Source organism: Spermophilus citellus (genome assembly GCF_964194105.1).
Source record: "Spermophilus citellus genome assembly, chromosome: 3".
Taxonomy (NCBI): Eukaryota; Metazoa; Chordata; class Mammalia; order Rodentia; family Sciuridae; genus Spermophilus; species Spermophilus citellus.
The window spans coordinates 76,826,206-76,847,606 of NC_138184.1; the positions used below are offsets into that span (position 1 = coordinate 76,826,206).

The window sequence follows — 21,401 nt, forward strand, 5'->3', positions numbered from 1 at the left end:
AGCATGGATGGACAGACCGATGAACGGATGGATGATGGATATGGATGGATGATGGATATGGATGGATGGATGGATGGATGATGGATATGGATGGATGATGGATGGATGGATGGATGGGTGGATGGATGGGTGGATGGTAGATGATGGATATGTATGGATGGATAGATGGATAGAAGAATGGATGGATGATGGGTATAGATGATGGATGGATGATGGATATGAATGGATTAGATATATGGACGGATGGATGGATGGATGGATGGATGATGGACGGATGGATGGGTTGGTAGACAAATGAGAGGGGATTTGTTAAGGGAATTGGCTCCTGTGATTCTAGAGGCTGAGCCGTCCCATGACCTGCACACTAGAACTCTCAGATACTCACAGCACATCTCAGTCCAAATCTGAGATCTTCAGCACCAGGGAAGACGGTGGCCAAAGGGCCGAGACACTGGGGCCTACTGGTGTCAGTCTAGAGTTCAAAGGCCTGAGAGCCTGGGGTTCTGATGTCCCAGAGCAGACGAGCTTCTCAGCCCCGAGAGAGACAGAGACCGGAGAGAGGGAGAGACCAAGGAGCTGGGAGAGTGAGAGAGAGAGAAACATTTCCTCTGCCTCTTGTTCTCTCAGGCGCCACTGTACTGCATGGTGCCTGTCACGCCGAGGGCTGACCTTCCCCACTGAGTCCAACACCTCACACCTTGGTCTCCTCTGGAAACACCCTGCGCTCTAGGTATTTCTTAATCCAGTCCTGTTGATTCCTAAAATCAACCATCACAGAGACCCTCAGCATCTTCTTCTCTAATGACCTGCGTCCACCTCGGAGGTTGAATTTTCACCTGTCTGGGTCTGTGGGAAAGCCCAGAGCCTAGGAAACTTCGGGCATCTTGGACCAGCGGTACCCTGTGTGTTTCGGGGAGGTCTCCGCTGGTCCATGGGATGCTATCCCAGGCTCTTCCCATGCCATCAGCACCAGTCCCTTCCCATGTCATTTCACGGGGTTCTGCATGAGACATCTGCCATGATGCTGGACAATCCTAAGCTGAATTGGGTGAGACCACCAAGATCTAGGAGTTCTATCCTAACGACAGTGATTTTTATTTCAATAGCTGAAACCTACTGCCTCCTGACTGGGTAGCAGTCTCTGTGCTCAGCTCCTGTGCCCATTATTCTTCAATCCTCACAAATGCCCCGTGGGTAGCTCTTATCTCCACTTCATAGGTTAGAGACCGAGGCACAGGAAAGAGCCCAAGGTCAAGAGTTGGGAAGGAGAAGAAGGAAGATTCAGGCCCCCAAACTATGGCTCTGGTATCTCACTTTCAACCAGCGCACAATAGTGAATTCCAAGTTGAGGAGAACATGGACAGTTACTGGGGACATAGATCAGTGGTAGGGCACCTGCCTAGCCTGCATGAGGCCCTGGGTTCAATCCCCAGCACTGCAAAACAAAACAAAAACCCCACAGTTACGGAGGCATTGGGTGGCTGGGCCTCTTGCCCAACTCTCAGCAAACACACTGAAAAGGAAGTAAATCTCCCCTCCTCAGAACCACATTTGGGGACAAGACTAGGGGACTCCAGCAAGGCTCCTCAGGAAGGGGCGCTCCATGGCACTTAGAATGAGATTCAGAACTTAAACGATTTCTTTCCCCAAACTGAAATTCTTCAGGGAAAGTGATCCCGACTATTCAAGGCTACCTGGTCCATCACAGTGCTCGACGGCCAGCATGCCATGTATGAGGCCAGCAAAGTCCACGTTCACACCTCCTGTTCTGTTCTGGGTTTTGTTTTGTAAGTGGTAAGAACTTTTTGGAAATAATGACTTCCTCATGATTCTGTCCTAAAATGCAGAATAGGAAGGAGCATGAAGGAATTCTGTAACCTACGAGGTCCTAGAGATTGTGTCAACGTGGATTTCTGTAGTTTACCTAAAACTCCTCTCTTTCCCTTAAGGTGATCTTTCAGGGATTGTTAGCAGCTTGATGAATTTTTAAAAGATGATTCCTTCTTCATTGTCTTAACACCTTGGTTGAAAACCAGTTGACCATAAATGTATAGGTTTATCTGGGGACTCTTGAGTTCTATCCAACTTCCCTGTGTACCACACTGCCTTGCTTACTGTAGCTTTGTAATGCATTTTAAAACTGGGGAGTACGAGTCCTCTAGCTTTGTTCTTTTTCAAGTTTTTTTTTTCCTTTTTCTTCTACTTCCCTTTCCTTCCTTCTCGTTTCCCTTTTCTTTTCTTTGTGGTTATTATGGGTCTTTAGCATAGTTATGTGAGTTGTAGAATCAGCTTGCCAATTTCTGTAAAAACACCAGCTAAGATTTTGATTGTGTTGAAGCTATAGAAAATTCAATGAATGTTGATTGATATCTTAAAACTTTTCAGTCTTCTCATGTGTGAACAGAGAATATCTATCCATTTTTTTTCGATGTTTCTTTCAGCAGCATTTTGTAGTTGGCATGTCTTCCAATCCTTTTGTTACATTTGCTATCCTCTTTGATGCTATTGGGAGTGGAATTATGTTCTTACTGATAGATCTGGAAAGCACGCTGTTCAGCCGGCATGGTCGAGCACACCTGTAATCCCAGCCACTCGGGAGGCTGAGGCAGGAGGATCACAAGATCAAGGCCAGCCTCAGCGACTTAGCAAAGCCAAGAAGAAAAAATAAGAGGGAACTGGGATGTAGCTCATAGGTAGAGCACCCTTGGGTTCAAAAAAGATAAGAGAAAAGGAAGTGCTCTGTTCTCTGGCATGGGCGGTGGGGTGTATGAAGGAGCTCATCATATAATATCCTTGACTAATCAAGGATGGTTTTATGTGATGTTTAAGGTGCTCAAGGGTAGAAGGTAGTAAGTGACCACAGGGAAGCCATTTTGTGGGGTCAGAAGATGTTTCATGAGGTTTTAGAGCTTCTGGGTTTGCAGCCTTGGTGCCTCCTCTGTCCAGCAGGGCCCATGTCACATTTCTACAATGGTGTTTGGGCCTGTTCTCCTACCTCACTGTGTCTCATTAAGATAAGGACCATGGCTGGGCTCAGTGGTGCACGCCTGTAATCCTAGTGGCTCAGGAGGCTGAGGCAGGAGGATCACAAATTCAAAGCCAGCCTCAGCAACTTAGCGAGGCTCTAAGCAACTTAGTAAGATCCTGTCTCTAAGTAAAATATAAAAAGGGCTGAGGGGACGTGGCTCAGGAGTTAAGTGCCTCTGGGTTCACTCCCTGGTACCAAAAAAAAAAAAAAAAAAAAAAAAAAAAAAAGACAAGGACCACATGCTGTCATTTTTGCATCCTTGGCGTTGAGTTTCACATTCGGTTGCTGGAAGTTACTCCACACACACTGACTCCGTGCATGACACAATCCACAAGAGACTTTAATAACAGAACCAAGTTGGTATGTTGTTGTGGGTTTCAGACATCTGGCAGCTGCCTGTGATACTCTGATGAAAGGGCAGGCTGCAGCTGCCACATCAGTCTCTCTTGACTCCACTCCCCCCACCCAACTAAAATCAGCCCCAGGACCAGTGCTCACATGGGCCAATCACCTTCTTTTCTTCAGAATTCAGAAGTGGGACTCCCAGCAGCTGAGTCAGTGTCTGCAGAGCTCAGTTGTGAGGACAGGGAGTCCCAGGGAGCAGAAGCCACAGGCACAGTTATGCACGCACAGCAGGCACTAGGAGATGGAAGTCAGTCTGCAGAGAGGGAGCTGCCTGGGCCTGGGGGCTCCCGGTTCTCCATTCCATCTCATGAGACCAGGCCACACTTGACCACTTGCTTCCGATTCTACTTCCTGGGAAAATAAATTTGATGCCTGGCACGTTGACAGCTATCTTGTGACCACAAGGTTTCACACATAGGGTCTAATGGATAACATGCAGGGGATGAAAGGCACAAAGCAGCTGGGTCCTTGATGAACTGCTGAGCTGCTGAAGCTCCCCTGGACTCTGCCTGACTCTGAGGCTGTTGTTGAGCTGCTACTTGTGGCTAAGGGTGTGCCAGTCCTTTAATGTAACAACTCGGGGAAACTTGTCATCATTCAAAGACTTCCAGTGATTATCATTATTACGATATTGAATATCCCCAGGTGGGGTGGCGCACACCTGTAATCCCAACAGCTCAGGAGGCTGAGGCAGGAGGATCATGAGTTTGAAGTCAGCCTCGACAACTTAGCAAGGCCCGAAGCAACTCAGTGAGACCCTGTCTCTAAATAAAATATGAAAAAGGGCTGGGATGTGGCTCAGTGGATAAGCTCCCCTCAGTTCAATCTCTCTCTCTCTCTCTCTCACACACACACACAATCTACACTCCTTTCAAAGCTGACCCCTAGATACTCTTTCATGTCACTGCCAGCAACACCAAGGTCATTTATGTACCCTTGAGAATGCCTGAAATAAGAATCAAAGACCCTGGCTATGTTGAGCATTTTCTGGAATCCTTTCTAAAGTGGAGAGAAACAAATGACATTTCCATTGATGGAAACAGGAGCTTTTGAGAGAATTGTTTAAAATTCGATACAAACATCTTCAGCTTCAGGCCCTATGTATTTCAGAGACTTATGACTACTGTGACATTTCTTATATCATTCAATAACATTGATTTGTTTTTAAAGGGCAAGCCAATTAGAAGGTAAAGAATTTTAAACTTTCTTTCTCTCAAGTAGAAAACTGATTCCTTCAACACAGTCCCTAGAAAACATTTCCTGCCTACCAAATACTCCTTCCCAGTCCCCAATTTACTGGATTATTTGAGGGTGAAGAAGCAGATGTGTTCCACTGGCAGTATTGAGCAGCTAGAAGGCAAAAAGCAAAAAAGAAGACAAAACCAAAGGCTCGGGAGGCTGAGGCAAGAGGATCACGAGTTCAAAGCCAGCCTCAGCAAAAGCGAGGCCCTAAGCAACTCAGTGAGACCCTGTCTCTAAATAAAATACAAAATAGGGCTGGGGACGTGGCTCAGTGGTCGAGTGCCCCTGAGTTCAATCCCTGGTACCCACACCCACCCCTGCAAAATAAATAAATAAATAAAAGATTCTGGGTTACCTAGGAGAACTCAGATGTCCAGAAATCACTAGAGCTCTAGCTACTTGGTGTTCAAGAAAATGTGGATGTGAGAGAGAGAGAGAGAGAAAGAGAGAGAGAGAGAGAGAGAGAGAGAGAGAGAGAGAGAGAAAGGGAGAGAGAGAAAGACAGATCTGCCAAGCTGTGTGCTGTCGGACAGCCTGGACTGGGGAGGATTGCAGCTTATTTCCAAGGACTGGGGAGTGTTTGCAGCCGACCTAGGACTTGAGCCGGAAGAAGTCGTCCATCATGGCCTCCACACCTTAGAACCAAGGGTCATGCCCAGGCCCGATGGTACAGGTCAATCGGGCAACTTCCCCCTCTTTTTGGAAGAGTTCATCCTGTCAAAACGCTGAGATTTCCTCGGATGGACAGAGTTCCCAAGACTGTCAAACTGCATGGTCACTAGGACACTATGACAAGTGAGCAGGCTTAGGCCTCCGCCTCGTCCGTCACCGACATGTTTTAATAGGAGATGAACGCACACATTGGGCTCCCTTGACATCGAGCAACGGGTGGGTCCTCTCTGGCCTCGGAGGGGATCTGGCAGCCTCCTTCCTCCCTCCATAGGTCCTCGGCCTTCTCCGTGGGGAAAAGGCTCGTGTCGACCAATCCTGGGAGGGATGCAGCCAGCTTCCTCTGAAGGCCAACACCGAGCCCCAACGGCCTCCTTCCTCCTCCTCTGAAAATGCTCACTCTTCCCACATCCGGGCCTTCCCGCTCTTCCCCGCTCCAGGATCCCCACTGGGGGTGCCACAGGTGGGAGCCCAGGAGCTGCCTCTGTGTGGTCTGGACCAGCACAGCCCTCAACAGGGGGTGCCCACAAACAGGAAGGAAGGAGCATGTGCGCGTCAGGGATTCCTGCTCCCCTGACCCCGACCCAGGCATGTCCTTTTGGTTCCTCTGCCCACTTAGTCCTCTACCTAGGTGCAAAATCCAACCTTGAAACCTGAGTGAGCCACTTCCTCTCCCCAGGAGTCACCACTCAGGCTGGCCCAGGAGGAGACCCGGACAGAACGCCTGAGCGTGGCCTTTGCTGCTGCTACAAGGGTGACTCCTGTTTGGGCTTCGAGCTTGAATTTCTCCTCCTTTGAGCCTCAGCCCCCAATTTCTGGGCTGGGAGTGGGGTCACAGCTTTCTGAGTTTGCCTTTGGGTGCAAACCTTGCTCTTCCCAGGGACATGTCCGGATGCCCTGGAGCCAGAGACACAATTCCAGAGGTAGCCACGTGGGGACACCGGGCTCAGGTTCCAATGCAGGTGCACCAGCCAGTCTCCACTGGGCAGACCCCGGGGAGTCCGGGGGACCCCTGCTGACGGGCAGGAGAGCATTTCCCTAGTCTAAGAACAAGCCGCTCAGGCCACACACCTAGGTCACCTGTCATCTCAAAGAAAAAAGCCTGGGACTGGGGGGTGTAGGAGACACCTACTGAACAGGTCCAGTTGGTGGATGGCAAGTGTCACGGGGTCTGGGCCTGGACGGTATCTACAGAGATCTTTTGGTGGTGGTTCACTGAAGGTGTGACAGGGTGACTCTGGGTGGCATCTGCTTGGCTGCCAGGACCCCCAGACTCACCTACAAGTGGCAGTTTTCCCATGCAGACCCACAGGTCGTTAGTAAGCCTTCCCCTACACAGAGAACCCCTAGGGCAGAGCCTCCCCATCCCCGGTGGCCTCAGGGAACACAGCAAACGGAGTCAAGACACAGGACCCTGTGAGTCCAGCCCATCTTCTCGGGTGAGTTCCCGATGTCGGCAGTGACCACGAGCAGCCCGGCTGGGCTCCGCCAGCTCTCCCGGCTCTGCAGCCTCCAAGACACCAGCTCAGCTTCCCCAGCGGTCACTATTCCTGAGAGCCAGAGTTCGACCTGGCGACACCTGCACCGTGTGTCCCTCTGCCAACCATCTCCTGGCCCCACTCCCGGTGGCTAGACTCCTGGAGTCCTCGGCCTTTGGTCTCGATGGGTAGAAAACAGGAAGCCACGGCGGCCAGGAGGCAGCAGCCACTGTACACGGCCAGCGTCAGGTACACGGAGGACTCCAGCATCACCTGGGGAGGGAGACGCAGGTGGGTGAGAACATCCCCTCTGGCTGGCCATGGTGGCCCATGCCTGTCATCCCAGCGGCTTGGGAGGCTGAGGCAGGAGGATCCTGAGTTAAAGCCAGCCTCAGCAACTTAGTAAGGCCCTAAGCAACCTAGTGAGACTCTGTCTCTAAATAAATATCCAAAAGTCTGGGGGGATGTGGCTCCATGGTTAAGCACCCTAGGGTTCCATAGAAAGGAAGGATGGAAGGAAAGAAGGAAAGGATGGAGGGAGGAAGGAATCGTCACAGGCACTCTACAAAACAGCCCTGGGAGCGGAGCACTTTACCCCCATTTTACAGAGGAGAAAACTGAGGCTCAGAGAGGGTAAAAGCATACCTGGGGTTATACAGATAATAAGGATGGGGCTGGGATTTGAACTTGGGCACATCAAGCCCAAGAGTCTGGACTCCTCATGATTCTGCTCTGGCCTGTGCCAAGTTCCCAGCTTTACCACACACGGCAGGCCACGTGGCACGGCTGACTCCAGTTTCCTCATCTGCGGAATGGGCGAAAGGGCACTATCTTGTGAGTGAGAGGACAGCTGAGAGCCCCTGGCACTCTGCAGCCCCATGGCAGGTTCACAGCCCACATCAGCTAGGAGTGACATGCGGTGGCCGACCACAGCGCCAGGGAAATACTTGGCTCACACAGGTGTTGGAATTCCATTTATTTCAACCATCCAGAATAGGCAAATCCACAGAGACAGAGGGCAGAAGGACAGCTGATAAGGACTGGGGAAGGAGAGAATGGAGGGAATGGCTGTTTGAAGGGCAGAGGGCTGGGTGTGGTGGTGCCTGTCAATAATCCCAGCAACATGGGAGGCTGAGGTAGGAGGATTGCAAGTTTGAGGCCAGCCTCAGCAACTTAGCAAGGCCCTGAGCAATTTAGCAAGACTCTGTCTCAGAATAAAAAGAAAATAGAAAGGGCTGGGGATGTGGCCAGGTGGTTAAGTGCCCCTGTGTTCAATCCCTGGTACCAAAAAAAAAAAAAAAATTAATTTTAATTACAGGACTTTTATCTCAATTAAAACAGAAAAAAATGTTGGATATTCAAAAAGCAATAGACTTAGTGAGATCCTCAAAACTAAACAGAAATGCTTAGAGGCGCACAGAGTTGTGAAATTGTGTAACTATCCCTTATAATTCCGTTTTGAAAAGAGAGATTAGGACATTAGTTTCCCACGTTGATCCAGTTATTTTTCATCCCCAAAATTGGGGGGGGGGTAGGTTTGTTGGCTTTGCTGGCCTCACACTCCTGGGCTCTGGCCCCCCTCCTGCCTCACACCAGGGCACTGATGCCCAGCTTATTGAAATTGCTTGGGGTCGAACCATCTGGCACTCGAAGGGTCTCCTGCCCAGGAAGGACCTGAATTCCACTGTCTAGGTCCCAGCTGTGTGACCTCGGCGACTCCTCTATCCCTCTGTGCCTCTGCCTTCCCATCTGCACGCAGGCGGGTGGCAGGCCCACTCTCGTGAACACCGAGGGCTCCGAGGGACAGCAGCTGCTCACTGTGCCCTGGGCTCTGGAGCCCCTCCCCTGCCCTCGGGTGACACCCACCTGAGCGATGAAGGGCGTGATGAGCGCGCCCACCCTGGCCATGCCGCTGCAGGTGCCCAGGCCCAGCGCCCGCGTCGCCGTGGGGTAGACCTGGAACGGAACCAAACGTGGGCTCAGGAAGATGCGAAATTCCCTCCGTTCCCTGCAGCTCAGGACTGAAGTGACTACCCCCACGGGCAGGCCTGAAGTCCAGACACGTCCTCCAGGTGTTGCTGACCCAGTTAAGGGGTGTGAGACGGGGGGCAGGGGCATTCGCACCCCAAAGTGGGTGGCAAGTTCAGCCAAGGCAGAGGCCCAGGGGTGGATGTGGGCAAGAACCCAGTTCGGGGCTCCTCCTGCCCCGGGAGGCCCCCAGAGACTCCTCTGTACCCACAGGGTCCCACCTGTGACTTCTCCCGAGTTCCCCTTAAGGCTCTGACCATGGGCTTTTGAGGAATTTCACAAAGAGAGATGAGAGTGCTACACAGCTTCTGTTTACACCCCGGTATGGCCACGTGCACAGCTGTGCCCTGGACCAATAGAGGGGGACATGCATCTTTCAGGCCAAGATCGTCAGAAGGGGACATGTCCTCTCCACTGGCTTCCTCTGTCTCCGGGAAGACTCCAGGACCCTGGGGCAGGCAGGTTCCCGACCTCAGCACCCTCTGGGGTTAGGATGGGTCCTTCTCTGTCATGGGGACCCTGCTGTGCAGGGAGCTCAGCCTCATCTCTAGCCTCTGATCCTGGCCCCAAGTTACAACAACCCCATGCATCTCCAGATGGTGCCAAATATCCCCTGGGGGACAAAGTCACTTGATCACTGCAGGATGGAAAGCTGCTCCCCAACCTAGATCACCTAGATACTGGACTGCTTCACAGATGAGGAACTCTTTTCACATCAACCGATTCCATGTTGGGGGTTATTTGTTACAGTTTTGCTGGGCAGTGCGAGTCAGATGGTCTCTGGCATCTATGCCAAAGAGCACAGAGCAGCCCCCATGGACCTCTGTCCCTTGCCTGAGGATGGGTTAGAGCCCAATAAATCCCTTCCAAGTTAAAACTTCAACAATGCACTTAATACACCTAACCTACCGAACACCACAGTGTGGGTGCTACTGAATAGCACAGGGCTTTCACTCCATCCTAAAGCTGAACATTTAGAAATCAGGAATCATCTGTGCGGCTGGGGGTGTAGCCCAGGGGTAGACCGCTTGCCTAGCACATGCAAAGCCCTGGGCTCAATCCCTGATAAAACACACACACACACACACATACAGAGTGAATCATCTATACATGAAAGGGTATGGTGTGTCACAATCAAACTTGATTACCGAACACTGAGATTTATTTGTCAACTGTCTCCTTCCATTAAAAATCCCACCCAGCCTCATGCCTGTAATCCCATCGGCTCGGGAGGCTGAGGCAGGAGGATCATGAGTTCTAAGCCAGCCTCAGCAATTTAGCAAGACCCCGTCTCAAAGTAAAAATAAAAAGCCCTGGGGATGTGGCTCGGGGGTTAAGTGCCCCTGGGTTCAATCCCTGGTACCCCCCCACCAAAAAAAAAAAAAAAAAAGAAAAAAAATTCCACCCACCTCTCTCTTCATCCAACCAGCTTTGGGTAGTGACAGTCCCCCTGGGCACCTGCACCTCACTGTACACTCTGGGGCGTTGGTTCCCCTAGGCTCTGTGCCACACCCGTGTAACCAGTCCCTTTATTAAACTCTTCTCAGTGACTGGTAGCCCAATGTGACTGCTCACACGCATCCACAGAGACAGCTTAGAAAGAGTTGTCCCCAGGGAGGAGAATGTGGGGTCCTTTCTCTCTGTGTTTACACAGGTAGGTGACATCTGGATTCTGCCGCTGAGCAGGTGTTTTTATGGGGGGTTTCCCAGTTGCCCTTTGGACCCAAGGACACATTCCACGGAGCATGCCAGGTGGCAGTTTATGGGGTCCACCGACCCCACCCCAGTCTCTCCCAGACCCTTCTCCTACCTCAGGTGTGTAAACATAGGCTGCTTGGAAGCCTCCGGAAATGAACGCTCTTGCAATGAAGAGTAACAGGGTGAGCACGTTTCTGGGGAAAGGGAAAAAAAGCAAGTGATCAGGTATTTGTGTGTATGTGTGTGTGTGCATGCGTGTGCGCGCGCACACACACACCTGCCTCTCAGCAAAATCCTACCTTTCCAGGTGGAATTTAAACCCTGCAAATTGGCGAAGGTCACCTCCATCTAAAGCACACCTAGACACACAGGGTAGTGACAGTCCCCCTAGGTATACATATTCCAGGACTCTCTCCAGGGTACCAGGCTGAGACATGGGGATGTCTGTAGTGCCCGGTTTGGGGGCGAGACTGGATACAAATAATCAGGAACTTAGGGGGTCAGGAATGGAGCCAGGAGCCAGCTGAGCCAGGGAACGGACACGGGTATTCAGTATTTATAGGACAATCCTGATTCCTGACCCTCGACGGTCCCACTCCATGTCCCGGAATGCCAACATTTCCTGGTCCAAGCTGCCTCTCGCCCGGCTTTCCATGGTCCATAGATTCCTCCTGGGGCTTGGTCTGGGCTCTCTCAGGTCAAGAGAAGGCACTGATCGCTTCTAGAGGCTGAGGTTGTTGGGATTTGGGAAAATGGAGAAATGCCCAATGATCAGACTGGGTCTACTTGAAACGGGGTCAGGTTCCATTGAACCAACGGACGCTCTGAATCCCTGCGTAAGTGTGACAGCCCTGTGCGTGATCTCACTGGGAGAGGCAGGGAAAGCCTGGATTGGATGCTATCAGCAAATCCGGGGTAAAGGTCCCTGCTGCCTTCACCCCCGTCACAGTCCCCAGCCTCGAGCCTGGTGCACTGGGCAGCTGCCAGGCAGCCGTGAGCCTCCCTCTGGGAACTCACCTCCCGACACAGATGGACAGCAGGAGGCTACAGAAGGAGAAGATGGCGAAGCACAGGGCCATGGTCTTCTTGCGGCCCAGGCGGTCGATGATCCACAGAGTCACCAGGACGCCTGCCGGGGAGCAGGGGCATGGTGGGCAGCCTCTGCTGTGGATCCCAATGACCCTCCCTGCCATGCACACCCTGGTCCTCCCCTCCCCGTGAGAGTGCTCCAGAGCTAGTGGCTCGCTTCTAAGGACAGAAGAGGGGAGGGGAGGTCACTGCTCGGGTTAGGGTTCCCAAGACTGGCTTCCGTCTTGCCGGCATCCCCCGCCCCCTCTCTCCTGGCTCTTCTAGCGTCCTTGGCTTGATGCAGAAGGTGACCTGGAAAAGAACCCGAGGTGACCTCCAGACAGCAGCCAGGGAGGAACTCAGGCCTTCCGTCCAGCAACCCTGGAGGATTTCGATGACAAGGGCCACGTGCAAGCAGAGTCTGGCCCAGATGGGCTTTCAGATGAGACCACAGCCCTGGCCGACTCCTTAACTGCAGCAGTGGGAGATGGGCCAAAGCAGAGGACCCAAAGGAAGCCATGACCCCCAGATTCCTTACCCACTCAAGCGACTGTGAGATAATGAGTGTGGTGTTGTAAGCCACTAAACTTTGTGACACTTTGTGGCATGACAATAGGTAATACAGGTGCCAAAGAGAACTGGAATGGCAAAGTTCACTGAATCCAGGCAGCAGAATGCTCAGGCTGGGAGTGAGAAACACCCGATTCTAAGACCGCATCTGTCTCTTAACTTGCCCTGTGGTCTTGGGCTAGTCCCTGGTCTTCTCTGAACCTCAGTTTCTTCATCTGTTAAATGAGACTAAAAACTAACCCCCCCCCAAAAAACCCTAACTTTCCTAAATCAGTAGACGCCATATTGCATAGTGATTGTTATTACTACTAATCATTATATTTGGGGGAAATACTTGTTAGATCTGTTATCATATTTAATCATCTAAAGAGCTTTCTAAATAAACACTACCAATAATCCCATTTTTTACATTCAATAGTTGATTAATAGGGTGTTTACTGTGGTCAGGAACTGTGCTAGGAGGTTGGGATGTACCAATGCATTAAAAAAAATATATAAAACAATAAATAAGGAAAGAAGAATCTGCATTTCAGAGATGAATCACAAGGACGGTGAGTGCTGAAAGTTATGGAAATGTCACACACTGAACATCACAGAGATGGTGAGTGGCAGGGCTGAGCCTTGTGAGCCTTTAGTCTTACCTATTACGCTCTATGAGGAAAGGGTTTTAGGTAAGTGAGAGTGTCACAGGGTTAGACTCTGGACCCTGCGCAGGGACGCAGTTCTTAGCTTTGCCAGCTGTGGGACACTCAGCGTCCTGGCTGGGTCTTCCCAGAAGTGGACGGTGGGACAAGGATGCAGGTGCCAGGGGCAGACTCAGGAGGTCGTTCACACAGGCACCAGGAGCACCGTGGGCAGTGGGATGAGGGAAGATGACCAAGAAGGTCGGGTTTCAAGCAAGTCACTCCCGTGCCGGCCATCAGAGCCGAGTTCCACTGGAGGACCTGGGAGCCAGCAGGACCCGCCCCGTGGACCCTCCTGCCTGGTGGGCAAGGCAGCCAGGTGTTTGTACCCCAAGCCCTGCGGTCACTGTTGGAAGGCTGCTCCTGGGTATCAACTGTGCTCTTCCAGCTGCCCCCTTGCAGATGTGGAGGCTTTTCACTGAGGTACAGCCCTGAGGCGCAGAGATGCAGAGACTGGTCGAAGTAAGCCGCAGGAACCATCTCCACTACGCTGGTCAAGTTTCATCACTTCCTCCAAGTCTCAGCGTCTTCCCTCGTAAAATGGGATTAATTATACTACTTCACAAGATGACTGAGCTCATATTGTAAAGCATTTGGCAGCATTCCTGGTATACAGTAAGTATTCTCGGTGGCGCACGCCTGTCAAACCAGAGGCTCGGGAGGCCGAGGCAGGAGGATCTCGAGTTCAAAGCCAGCCTCAGCAATAGAGAGGCCCTGAGCAAGTCAGTGAGACCCTGTCTCTAAATAAAATGCAAAATAGGGCTGGGATGTGGCTCAGTGGTTAAGTGCCCCTGAGTTCAATCCCTGATACTTAAAAAAAAAAAAAGTTGATAATCTTAGTGTTGCAATTACCATTCCTCTTGAAGGAAAAAAGATACCTAACCTTTGTGTCATGTGTGTTTTGCACTTCGGACACCCCTCTGTCCTTTCCCATCTTCCTGGTGTTGGTGGGCAATTCTCCCTGGGTCTCTTGTATCTCTGCATATCTCAGGAGCAGAGCCCTGGTTTCAAAGTTGACTCTCATTTCACACCGTCATTGTCTGCATACAGCCTTGGAAGGTACAGGTATTGTCTCCTTGTGGTGCAGAGGGCAGTTACGTTCACTAGGTAATATAATAAAGATGATGTCTCCCTTTGGAGCAAAGGATGGACAGACATCCAGCAGCCTATTATAAAAGATTTGGGTTTCCTACTTGGGGTTCCTCAAGGCTATGTTTGGAATATGGTTTGAACATGTCCCCCCAAAGGTTCTTTGTTGGGAGCTCGGTCCTCAGTGTGGTGATGTTGAGAGGTGGCGGGACCTTGAGGAGTAGGGTCCAGGAGGAAGCTGCTACTGCCCCTGCCCAGTGCCTTTTGCTTCTTGTCTTGCTCTGCCATCTCTCCCTCTCTCATGCGCTTCCACCACTGTCATATCACCCACCAAAGCCAACCCAATGCTGGTACCTGGTACTTAAGCTCCAGAACCTTGAGCTAAATAGACCTCTTTTCTTTATAAAGTAGCCAGTCTCTGGTAGTTTGTTACAGTAATGAAAAATGGACTCACACACTCAGCCATGTTGCAAATCTATTGCACGTATAGCATCCCATTGGCTCTTCTTCATCATGGGTGTGGGACTTGGGGCAAGAGGAACTGATACAATGTATTAATCATGTTGCTTTCTTCCAGGAGATTCCTGTCTTCTGCTAGCATGCATGAATCTGGGCAGCTTAATGGGTCAGGCTTCAAAGAATTTCTGTTTTGTTTTTTTTTTTTTCCCAGTGCTGGGGATTGGACCCAGGACCTCCCGTATGCCACGAAGCCAAATCTCCACCCCTTTAAAAAATCTCAGCCCATCACAGTTCTTGACTGCTTATAGCTAAAAAAAAAAAAATCCCTGGATTCCCTAGAAACGGGGACTTGCTTCTGGGCGGCCGAGGTGGCGCCCCCAGCTGAGTGGATGCCATGGTCTCAGGCGTCCCTGCCCGGCCTCACCCGGCCTAGGGCCCTCACCTGGGAACTCAGACAGGGTGGTCCACAGCAGGTCCATGTAGTCCTCCTCACTCAGGTACTCGCAGGCCAGGCTGCACTTGGCTTCCACAGCCTTCTTGCGGCTGGAGACTAGAGAAAGAGGGGGACAGGGAGAGTCCTGTTGAGTCTTGGCTGGTCCCGATTTATTCCATCCCCAGAGTCAGGCCAGTAACACTTGGTAAAAGCAGAGCTGATGCCCCTGGTGACTAAAATCAGGAGGAAGCTTGGCGTCTTCCCTTCCTTTGTGTCGTCCCCTTTATTACCTTAAGCTGTGTCACCTGCTCAGCTGTCCACCTGTCAGATCCCTTAAGCACCTCGCAGCTAGAAACTAGCACAACAAGGCAGGTCAGCCCTGAGTTCCTAACTTACCTGGTCCCCGTCAAGACCAGCAAGACTCATGGCCTCCTGCTTCAGACCCTGAAGGCGCGCCTAGAAGTCTTCAGTCCTGGTCTCACGGGGACATGAGCCCACTGTAAGAGCCACCTCCCAGCCGGGGCGATGATATCATGGACAGGGAACCGCCCCTTCCAGGGCCAGGTGAGCCTCTAGCAGCAAGTGGGAATGGCCCTCCCTCCCAAGGGACAAAGAGCCTCCTTCAGAACCAGAACTGAGAACAGTCCGCCAGGACATAATTAGTGAGTAATTAAGACAGCTGAATGAGAGACCTCTCGCCCTGACCCAGTTCTTCCTCTATTTAAACTAAAGCTCAGGGCTGAGCTGCAGGGTTGCACTTTGCTCTCCCAACGTGACCACACTGATCCAAGTTCTTCTTCTTTCCACCATGAGTTTTTCCTGCTTGGTTTTGGGGAGCAAGTAGCCAGACCTGATTAGTTGGGACCCCTGGACTCAGGCCTCTGGCAACAACTCTGTGATAAAGGCTTTTCTGCAGAGCTAATAAAAGCCAATTAGATCTTTTTTATTTTTATTTTTGGTGCCAAGGTGAGGTGCAAAAGGCAGCTAGCGTCCACAGATGATCTGGTGGGTCGGGTGGAGAAGATGGGGGCAATTAAATGCTAATACCTTCAGGACACCTCCCCTTCCTCCAACCTGTTGCCAAGGTTACCTGTCTCCAGGGAACTGTTCCTCCCAACAAACAGTAATGAATGAATGTCCCCAGGGCCACTCCCTTCCTGTCTGTACCTCCCGGAGGCTCCTTCCCCACCTTTTGGTCAAGATAAGAGGGGGATGGGACATAAGAAACAGGAAATCTAAAATCTATAACAGGGACAGGACATCCCCACTCCCCGGCACAGTTCTGGGTCCCAGCCCATCTCCAGAGGAGGCTACTACCTCTGTTCTATCCTTTCAATAAATCTTTTTGCTCTTCCCTCAATATTTCTGTGTGTTCAATCTTCAACACAGGACAGGGTTGTTGGGGAGGTCAGGAGTGGGAATGGACCCAGATGTTGATTGAGCCTCCACACAAGAATCAGAATGAGGGATTGAACTCAGGAGCACTTTACCTCTGAGATATACCCCCAGTCCTATTTGGAGGTAGGGTCTTGCTAAATTGCTTAGGGCATGGCTAAATTACTGAGGCTGACCTCCAATTTGTGATCCTCCTGCCTCAGCCTCCTGAGTCGCTGAGATTACAAGTGTGCAACTGGCTCTACCCTGCAATTAGATCTTGATTTAAAAATTGTTTTTTGTGTTGCTGGAGATTGGAGCCCCAGCTCCTACCCTCCAGACCTCCATGGGACCCCACTGTCTAATCAAATCCTTCCACCAATAAGAAAAAATCTTGTTGTTGTTGTTCTGAGACTTGAACCCAGGTCCTTGTACATGCTAAGCCCAAGCTCTACCACTGAGCTACAATAAATAAAATCATTAACCAGGATTATGGAAGCTTAATATCAGAAAGAGAACTGGGAAAGCTCTGAAGACAATTAGGAACCTGATTCTGTGGGTGGATGTACTTCCTGGGCTCCTCTGGGGATTGACAAAGGTCATTTTAACCACAGGCGATTTTCACCTCAAGGGCAGTTGGGAAAGGCTAATTGGGAGGCCACGAGGCCAATCTGCCCCAGCGCACTGGGGTCCTAGTAGCAAACTGAAACCAGCGGAACCAATCAGAAACCATCCGCTCCCGCCATCGGCTGGTGGTAACCAATCGCTGTCCTGGTCAAGCTCCCGCTGAGCGCCTGAGGTTATGTAAAGGGGAGATCTTGCTCCGGCCCGCCCCCCCGGACCTGCCCCCTGCACCTGCCCCCCGCCCTGGCCCCTGCACCGGCCCCAGCTGACCTGACCCCTTAGAGTGAAACTGAACTTTGGAGAGGGGTCGGTTTTGCCAAAGCTGGAGTCACAGCAGCCAATAGGAAAGGCCTAGGGGACCTGACAGGGACGTTCCTCGGGTTTGAACCCTCTCGGGAAAGTGACTTTTGACAACCAATCTGCTTTCCATTCCATTTTTGGATCTCTCAGCCCTCTTCTATCCCAGGGCTCCCCTCCTCGGTGCTGTCCATCGGCACACCCTTTCTGTTTTAGGGAATGGGGTTTTCCCCAACTCTACACCAAGAAAAGCCGATTAGATCTTTTCCATTCTTAGTTTTGTTACTGGGGATTAAACACAGGGGCACTTTACCACTGAGCCACATCCCCAGTCCTTTTTGTGTTTTTCAAAGAGAAGGTCTTACTAAATTGCCTAGGGCCTCCATAAATTACTGAGGTTGGCCTCCAACGTGTGATCCTCCTGCCCCAGCCTCCTGAGTCGCTGGGATTGCAGATGTGCACCACCATGCTCAGCAATTAGATCTTTATTTTATTTAAAAAAACAAAAATTGTGTGTGTGTGTGTGTGTGTGTTGCCAAAAGTTGAACAGAGGGCCTCAGGCATGCTAAGCAGGAATCCTAACAGAGTCACATTCCTACTCCCCCAGTTAGATTTGAAACCTAAATCTGTTGCCCTTTGGTTTTCTGACACTTATAAAAGTTTTCTCCTTGTATCCCTTTAGCGAAGCCCAAACTGCTGGTTGTCTGGCACTGCCAGATTCATGAATTGCTGTCTACTAAAATAAACTAAAACATTGATGTGCTAACCTCAGGACCCCCCACCCTGACCTAAAATGAGACTGTAATGTCGCTCCATCATGACGAGGTCACCTTGTAACGGTGGTCCACCTTAGGCACTGAATATATAGCCCTTGCTGCTCTGCCACTGCCACTTATTTATTTTTAATACTTTTTTGGGGGTGCTGGGGATTGAACTCAGGGGCACTCGACCACTGAGCCCCATCTCCAGCCCTATTTTGTATTTTATTTAGAGACAGGGTCTCACTGAGTTGTGTAGCATCTTGCTGTTGCTGAGGCTGGCTTGGAACTTGAGATCCTCCTGCCTCAGTCTCTGGAGCCTCTGGGATGCAGGCGCACCTGGCTTGCAACTTATTTTTTTTAAAAAAACTGTTTCTTTCTCTTCCACACTCTCTACTGCTGCCGAATCTTTCCCTGTCCCTAATCTCCCTGAAAACAGGGTGGCCTTTCCTCCCCATCCAAGGCAGAGTTCAGTGTCCTTGAGCACACACGCACCTCACACCTCACCTCGAGCCTCACCTCCGAACCTCACCTCCGGAACAAAGTAATTCAGACTTGGGAGTGCACCAGAAGGTCTCAGAAATGCCCATCTCCCAAATTAACAAGTGAATTACAGAGAATGTGGCTTGAATCATCTCTTTAAAAAACAAACAAACAAACAAACACAAAACACCCCTGTTCCCCTCTGGGCAGGATCTCAGCCTCTGCTGCACAGTCCCCTGGTTTCTCCTTGGCTAACAAAGCAATAAAACTTCTTTTTCCTTTTTCTCAAAACAGTGTCCTCATTACTGGATTGGCATTGGGGACAAGGACCAAGCTTTCAATAACAATCTGGGTTTCTCTGCAGTATCTTGGAGGCCACAGTTTGTGCCAGGCCAGGCTGATAGAGGACAGCCACTGGTGTGCGTGGGAGTGGGTGCGAGCGGTACTCACTGCTGCAGACGTCTCCGGCCTGGAAAAGCTCTGTGGTGAGAAGAACTAAGCCATAGTAAGAGAAGGCGTTGGAAAACCTGCCAGGAGAGAGCAAGGAGGTGAAGAGCTCAGCAGGGCACAGAGACCTCTCCTCCCACACCCTTGGGAAGGATCCGCGTCCACAGCGGGTGGGGGGCGTCTGTGGACCATGCTGAGTCTTTGAGCGCCTTCCTGAAGACCCTGAGCAGGAAGATGACAGGTACCAAGCAAGCAGGTGATGTCATCCAAGGAACTGATTGTGCCCTTTGAAAGGTCAGCAGCATCACACCCAGACACACGCCTCCCCCCAGGGCGGTCCACCCAACTGGCTACCTGCTGAATAGGGAGGTGCTCTCCACTCCAGCCAACCCCCTAAAAAATCTGGCTCCCTCCACATTTGCATGGGTTTGGTGAATGGATTCAGCTCAGTGTGGGGGCGGCTGCACCCTGGTTCTGTGTATTATCGAGTTTTTTCTCCTCTCCTCTGTAACTGGCCACTGTGGGGACACTGCCCTGCTAATCCTGACAGCAGTGCTCAAAGGTGGGTGGCAAAGCTGGGGACTGGTTTAAAAAAGCACACGGAGCCTGAACCAGTTTTCCACACCGTTGATGCCATGATGCTCACGACTTGGTACAAAGCTAGCTGACAGGATGGCTGAAAGTTGATTCAGATAATTGTTCTCTGCAGACATCTCCCCGATCAGGCCCCTTCCTATGGTTGTTGTTTAAGAAAAACTGAACAGAGTCAGAACTGGAAGTTCCAAGAATGGTCATGTTGACCAAATCCTGATTCTCAAACTATGGACTGCGTACCACCAGTGGTACCCAAGGCAATGAAGTTGGAGAGAACACTAACAGATCATGCATATTAACTTTTATTTTTTTGGGGGGGGGTACCAGGGATTGAACCAAGGGGCACTGGACCACTGAGCCACATCCCCAGCCCTATTTTGTACTTTATTTAGAGACAGGGTCTCACTGAATTGCTTAGTGCCTCCCTGCTGCTGAGGTTGGCTTTGAATTCAAGATCCTCCTGCCTCAGCCTCCTCAGCCACTGGGATGACAGGCAGCACCATGGTGCCTGGTTTATTAACTCTTATTGTAGAAAATCCTCTTTTAAATTTCCTTTAGATTCTTTTGATTACATCCTAGTCCCATGTGTGGGCGGATACATCCATAACATCTCTACTGCCCCCAAGTCTCTGTCTCTTAAATACAGAGGCTCCTTGCTTCAAAGCTCAACATAGTTGCTTTTTACCATATTTAACTTTTTTTTTTTTTTGCACTGAGGATTGAATCCAGGGGCACTTAATCACTGAGCCATATCCCCAGCCCTTTTTTATTTTGAGACAAGGTTTCATAAAGTTGCTTAGGGCCTCACTGAGTTGCTAAGGCTGGCTTTGAACTTGCAATCCTCCTGCCTCAGCTTCCTGAGCCACTGGGGATGACAGGTCTGTGCCACCGTGCCCAGCTTACTATATTTAACTTTGACAGTACCTTTTATCTATGGCCTGTAATTAAGGTGTTTTCCTTCAAAACAGATATATAAAATGTTTTTTACTCGTTTTTTTGTAGTACTAAAGATTTCACCCAGGGCCTAATCTTGCTAGGCAAGAGATTTACCTTCAGCCCTTGTTTAAAAAATAAAATTTCCTTTTAAAAGATATTGAGTTTGAGCCTGGCATGGTGGTCCACGCTTATAATCCCAGTGGCTCAGGAGACTGAGGCAGGAGGATCCAAGTTCAAAGCCAGCCTCGGCAACTTAGCAAGGGCTTGAGCAACTTGGATGAGACGCTGGCTCTAAATAAAATATAAAAGGTGCTGAGGATGTGGCTCAGTGTTTAAGCACCCTGGGTTCAGGCTCTGGAACCAAAACCAAAACCAAAACCAAAACAAGATCTGCTGCCTGCGATGGAGACATTCTCTGTGCATCACATTAATACAAAAGCCAATTCCAGGCGGGTCGGTGGTGCTGGAGGGCCAAAGCAGTCGCCATGCAGCTCTTACCATATAAACCACAGCAACAAGGTTGTCCATCTAAAGTGGGGTGTGAAAAGATCTTTCATCCTGCCTCGGTCTTCCTGTTTCAAGACAAGGACACATGGTTTACTGTCCCCCCTCCAGCTGTGTGGGGCTCTGGCTGGTGGCCTGACCCCTGTGTACACCCCAGTGCTGGGAGGGAGCTTCTGTGGGCAGGACTATCATGCTGAGGACCCAGGACTCAACCGACCGTCGCCAGCCTCAACCCCCTCCAACTGGGATGCCATGAGGTCCCTCAGGGAGTCCCATGGACCCAGGGTGTGGGAATCTACTCCAAGGGTGTACAAGCATTTCATGCACATGCACGCACGTGCGTGCATGCATGCATACACACACACACACACACACACACACACACACACACACACACACACTTCCTCCTCCAAAGCTAGCTCTAGGTCAAGGTGACAATAAGGTACCTACAAGCCAACCCACCACAGGACAATCCTCCGAAAGACGAGCTAAATGACCCATTTGCTAATGTCATGAGATATATGATTTATCAGT

The 21,401-nt window shown here is 50.7% G+C and overlaps 1 protein-coding gene across 1 annotated transcript in view; it reads right to left on the minus strand.

Annotated features, from left to right (window-relative positions):
- Window positions 1-5,212: 5,212 nt before the first annotated feature.
- The window catches only part of SVOP (SV2 related protein), an 83,855-nt gene continuing 67,666 nt past the window's right edge, over window positions 5,213-21,401 (minus strand). Inside the window, exons 10-16 of the mRNA XM_081283352.1 lie at window positions 20,862-20,935; window positions 18,837-18,913; window positions 14,860-14,967; window positions 11,566-11,677; window positions 10,661-10,742; window positions 8,689-8,778; window positions 5,213-7,095 (exon numbers count right to left, since the gene is read on the minus strand). Coding sequence (XP_081139478.1) covers window positions 6,889-7,095; window positions 8,689-8,778; window positions 10,661-10,742; window positions 11,566-11,677; window positions 14,860-14,967; window positions 18,837-18,913; window positions 20,862-20,935 — 750 coding nt within the window. The 3' untranslated portion in view covers window positions 5,213-6,888. The remainder of the gene's footprint in view (window positions 7,096-8,688; window positions 8,779-10,660; window positions 10,743-11,565; window positions 11,678-14,859; window positions 14,968-18,836; window positions 18,914-20,861; window positions 20,936-21,401) is intronic.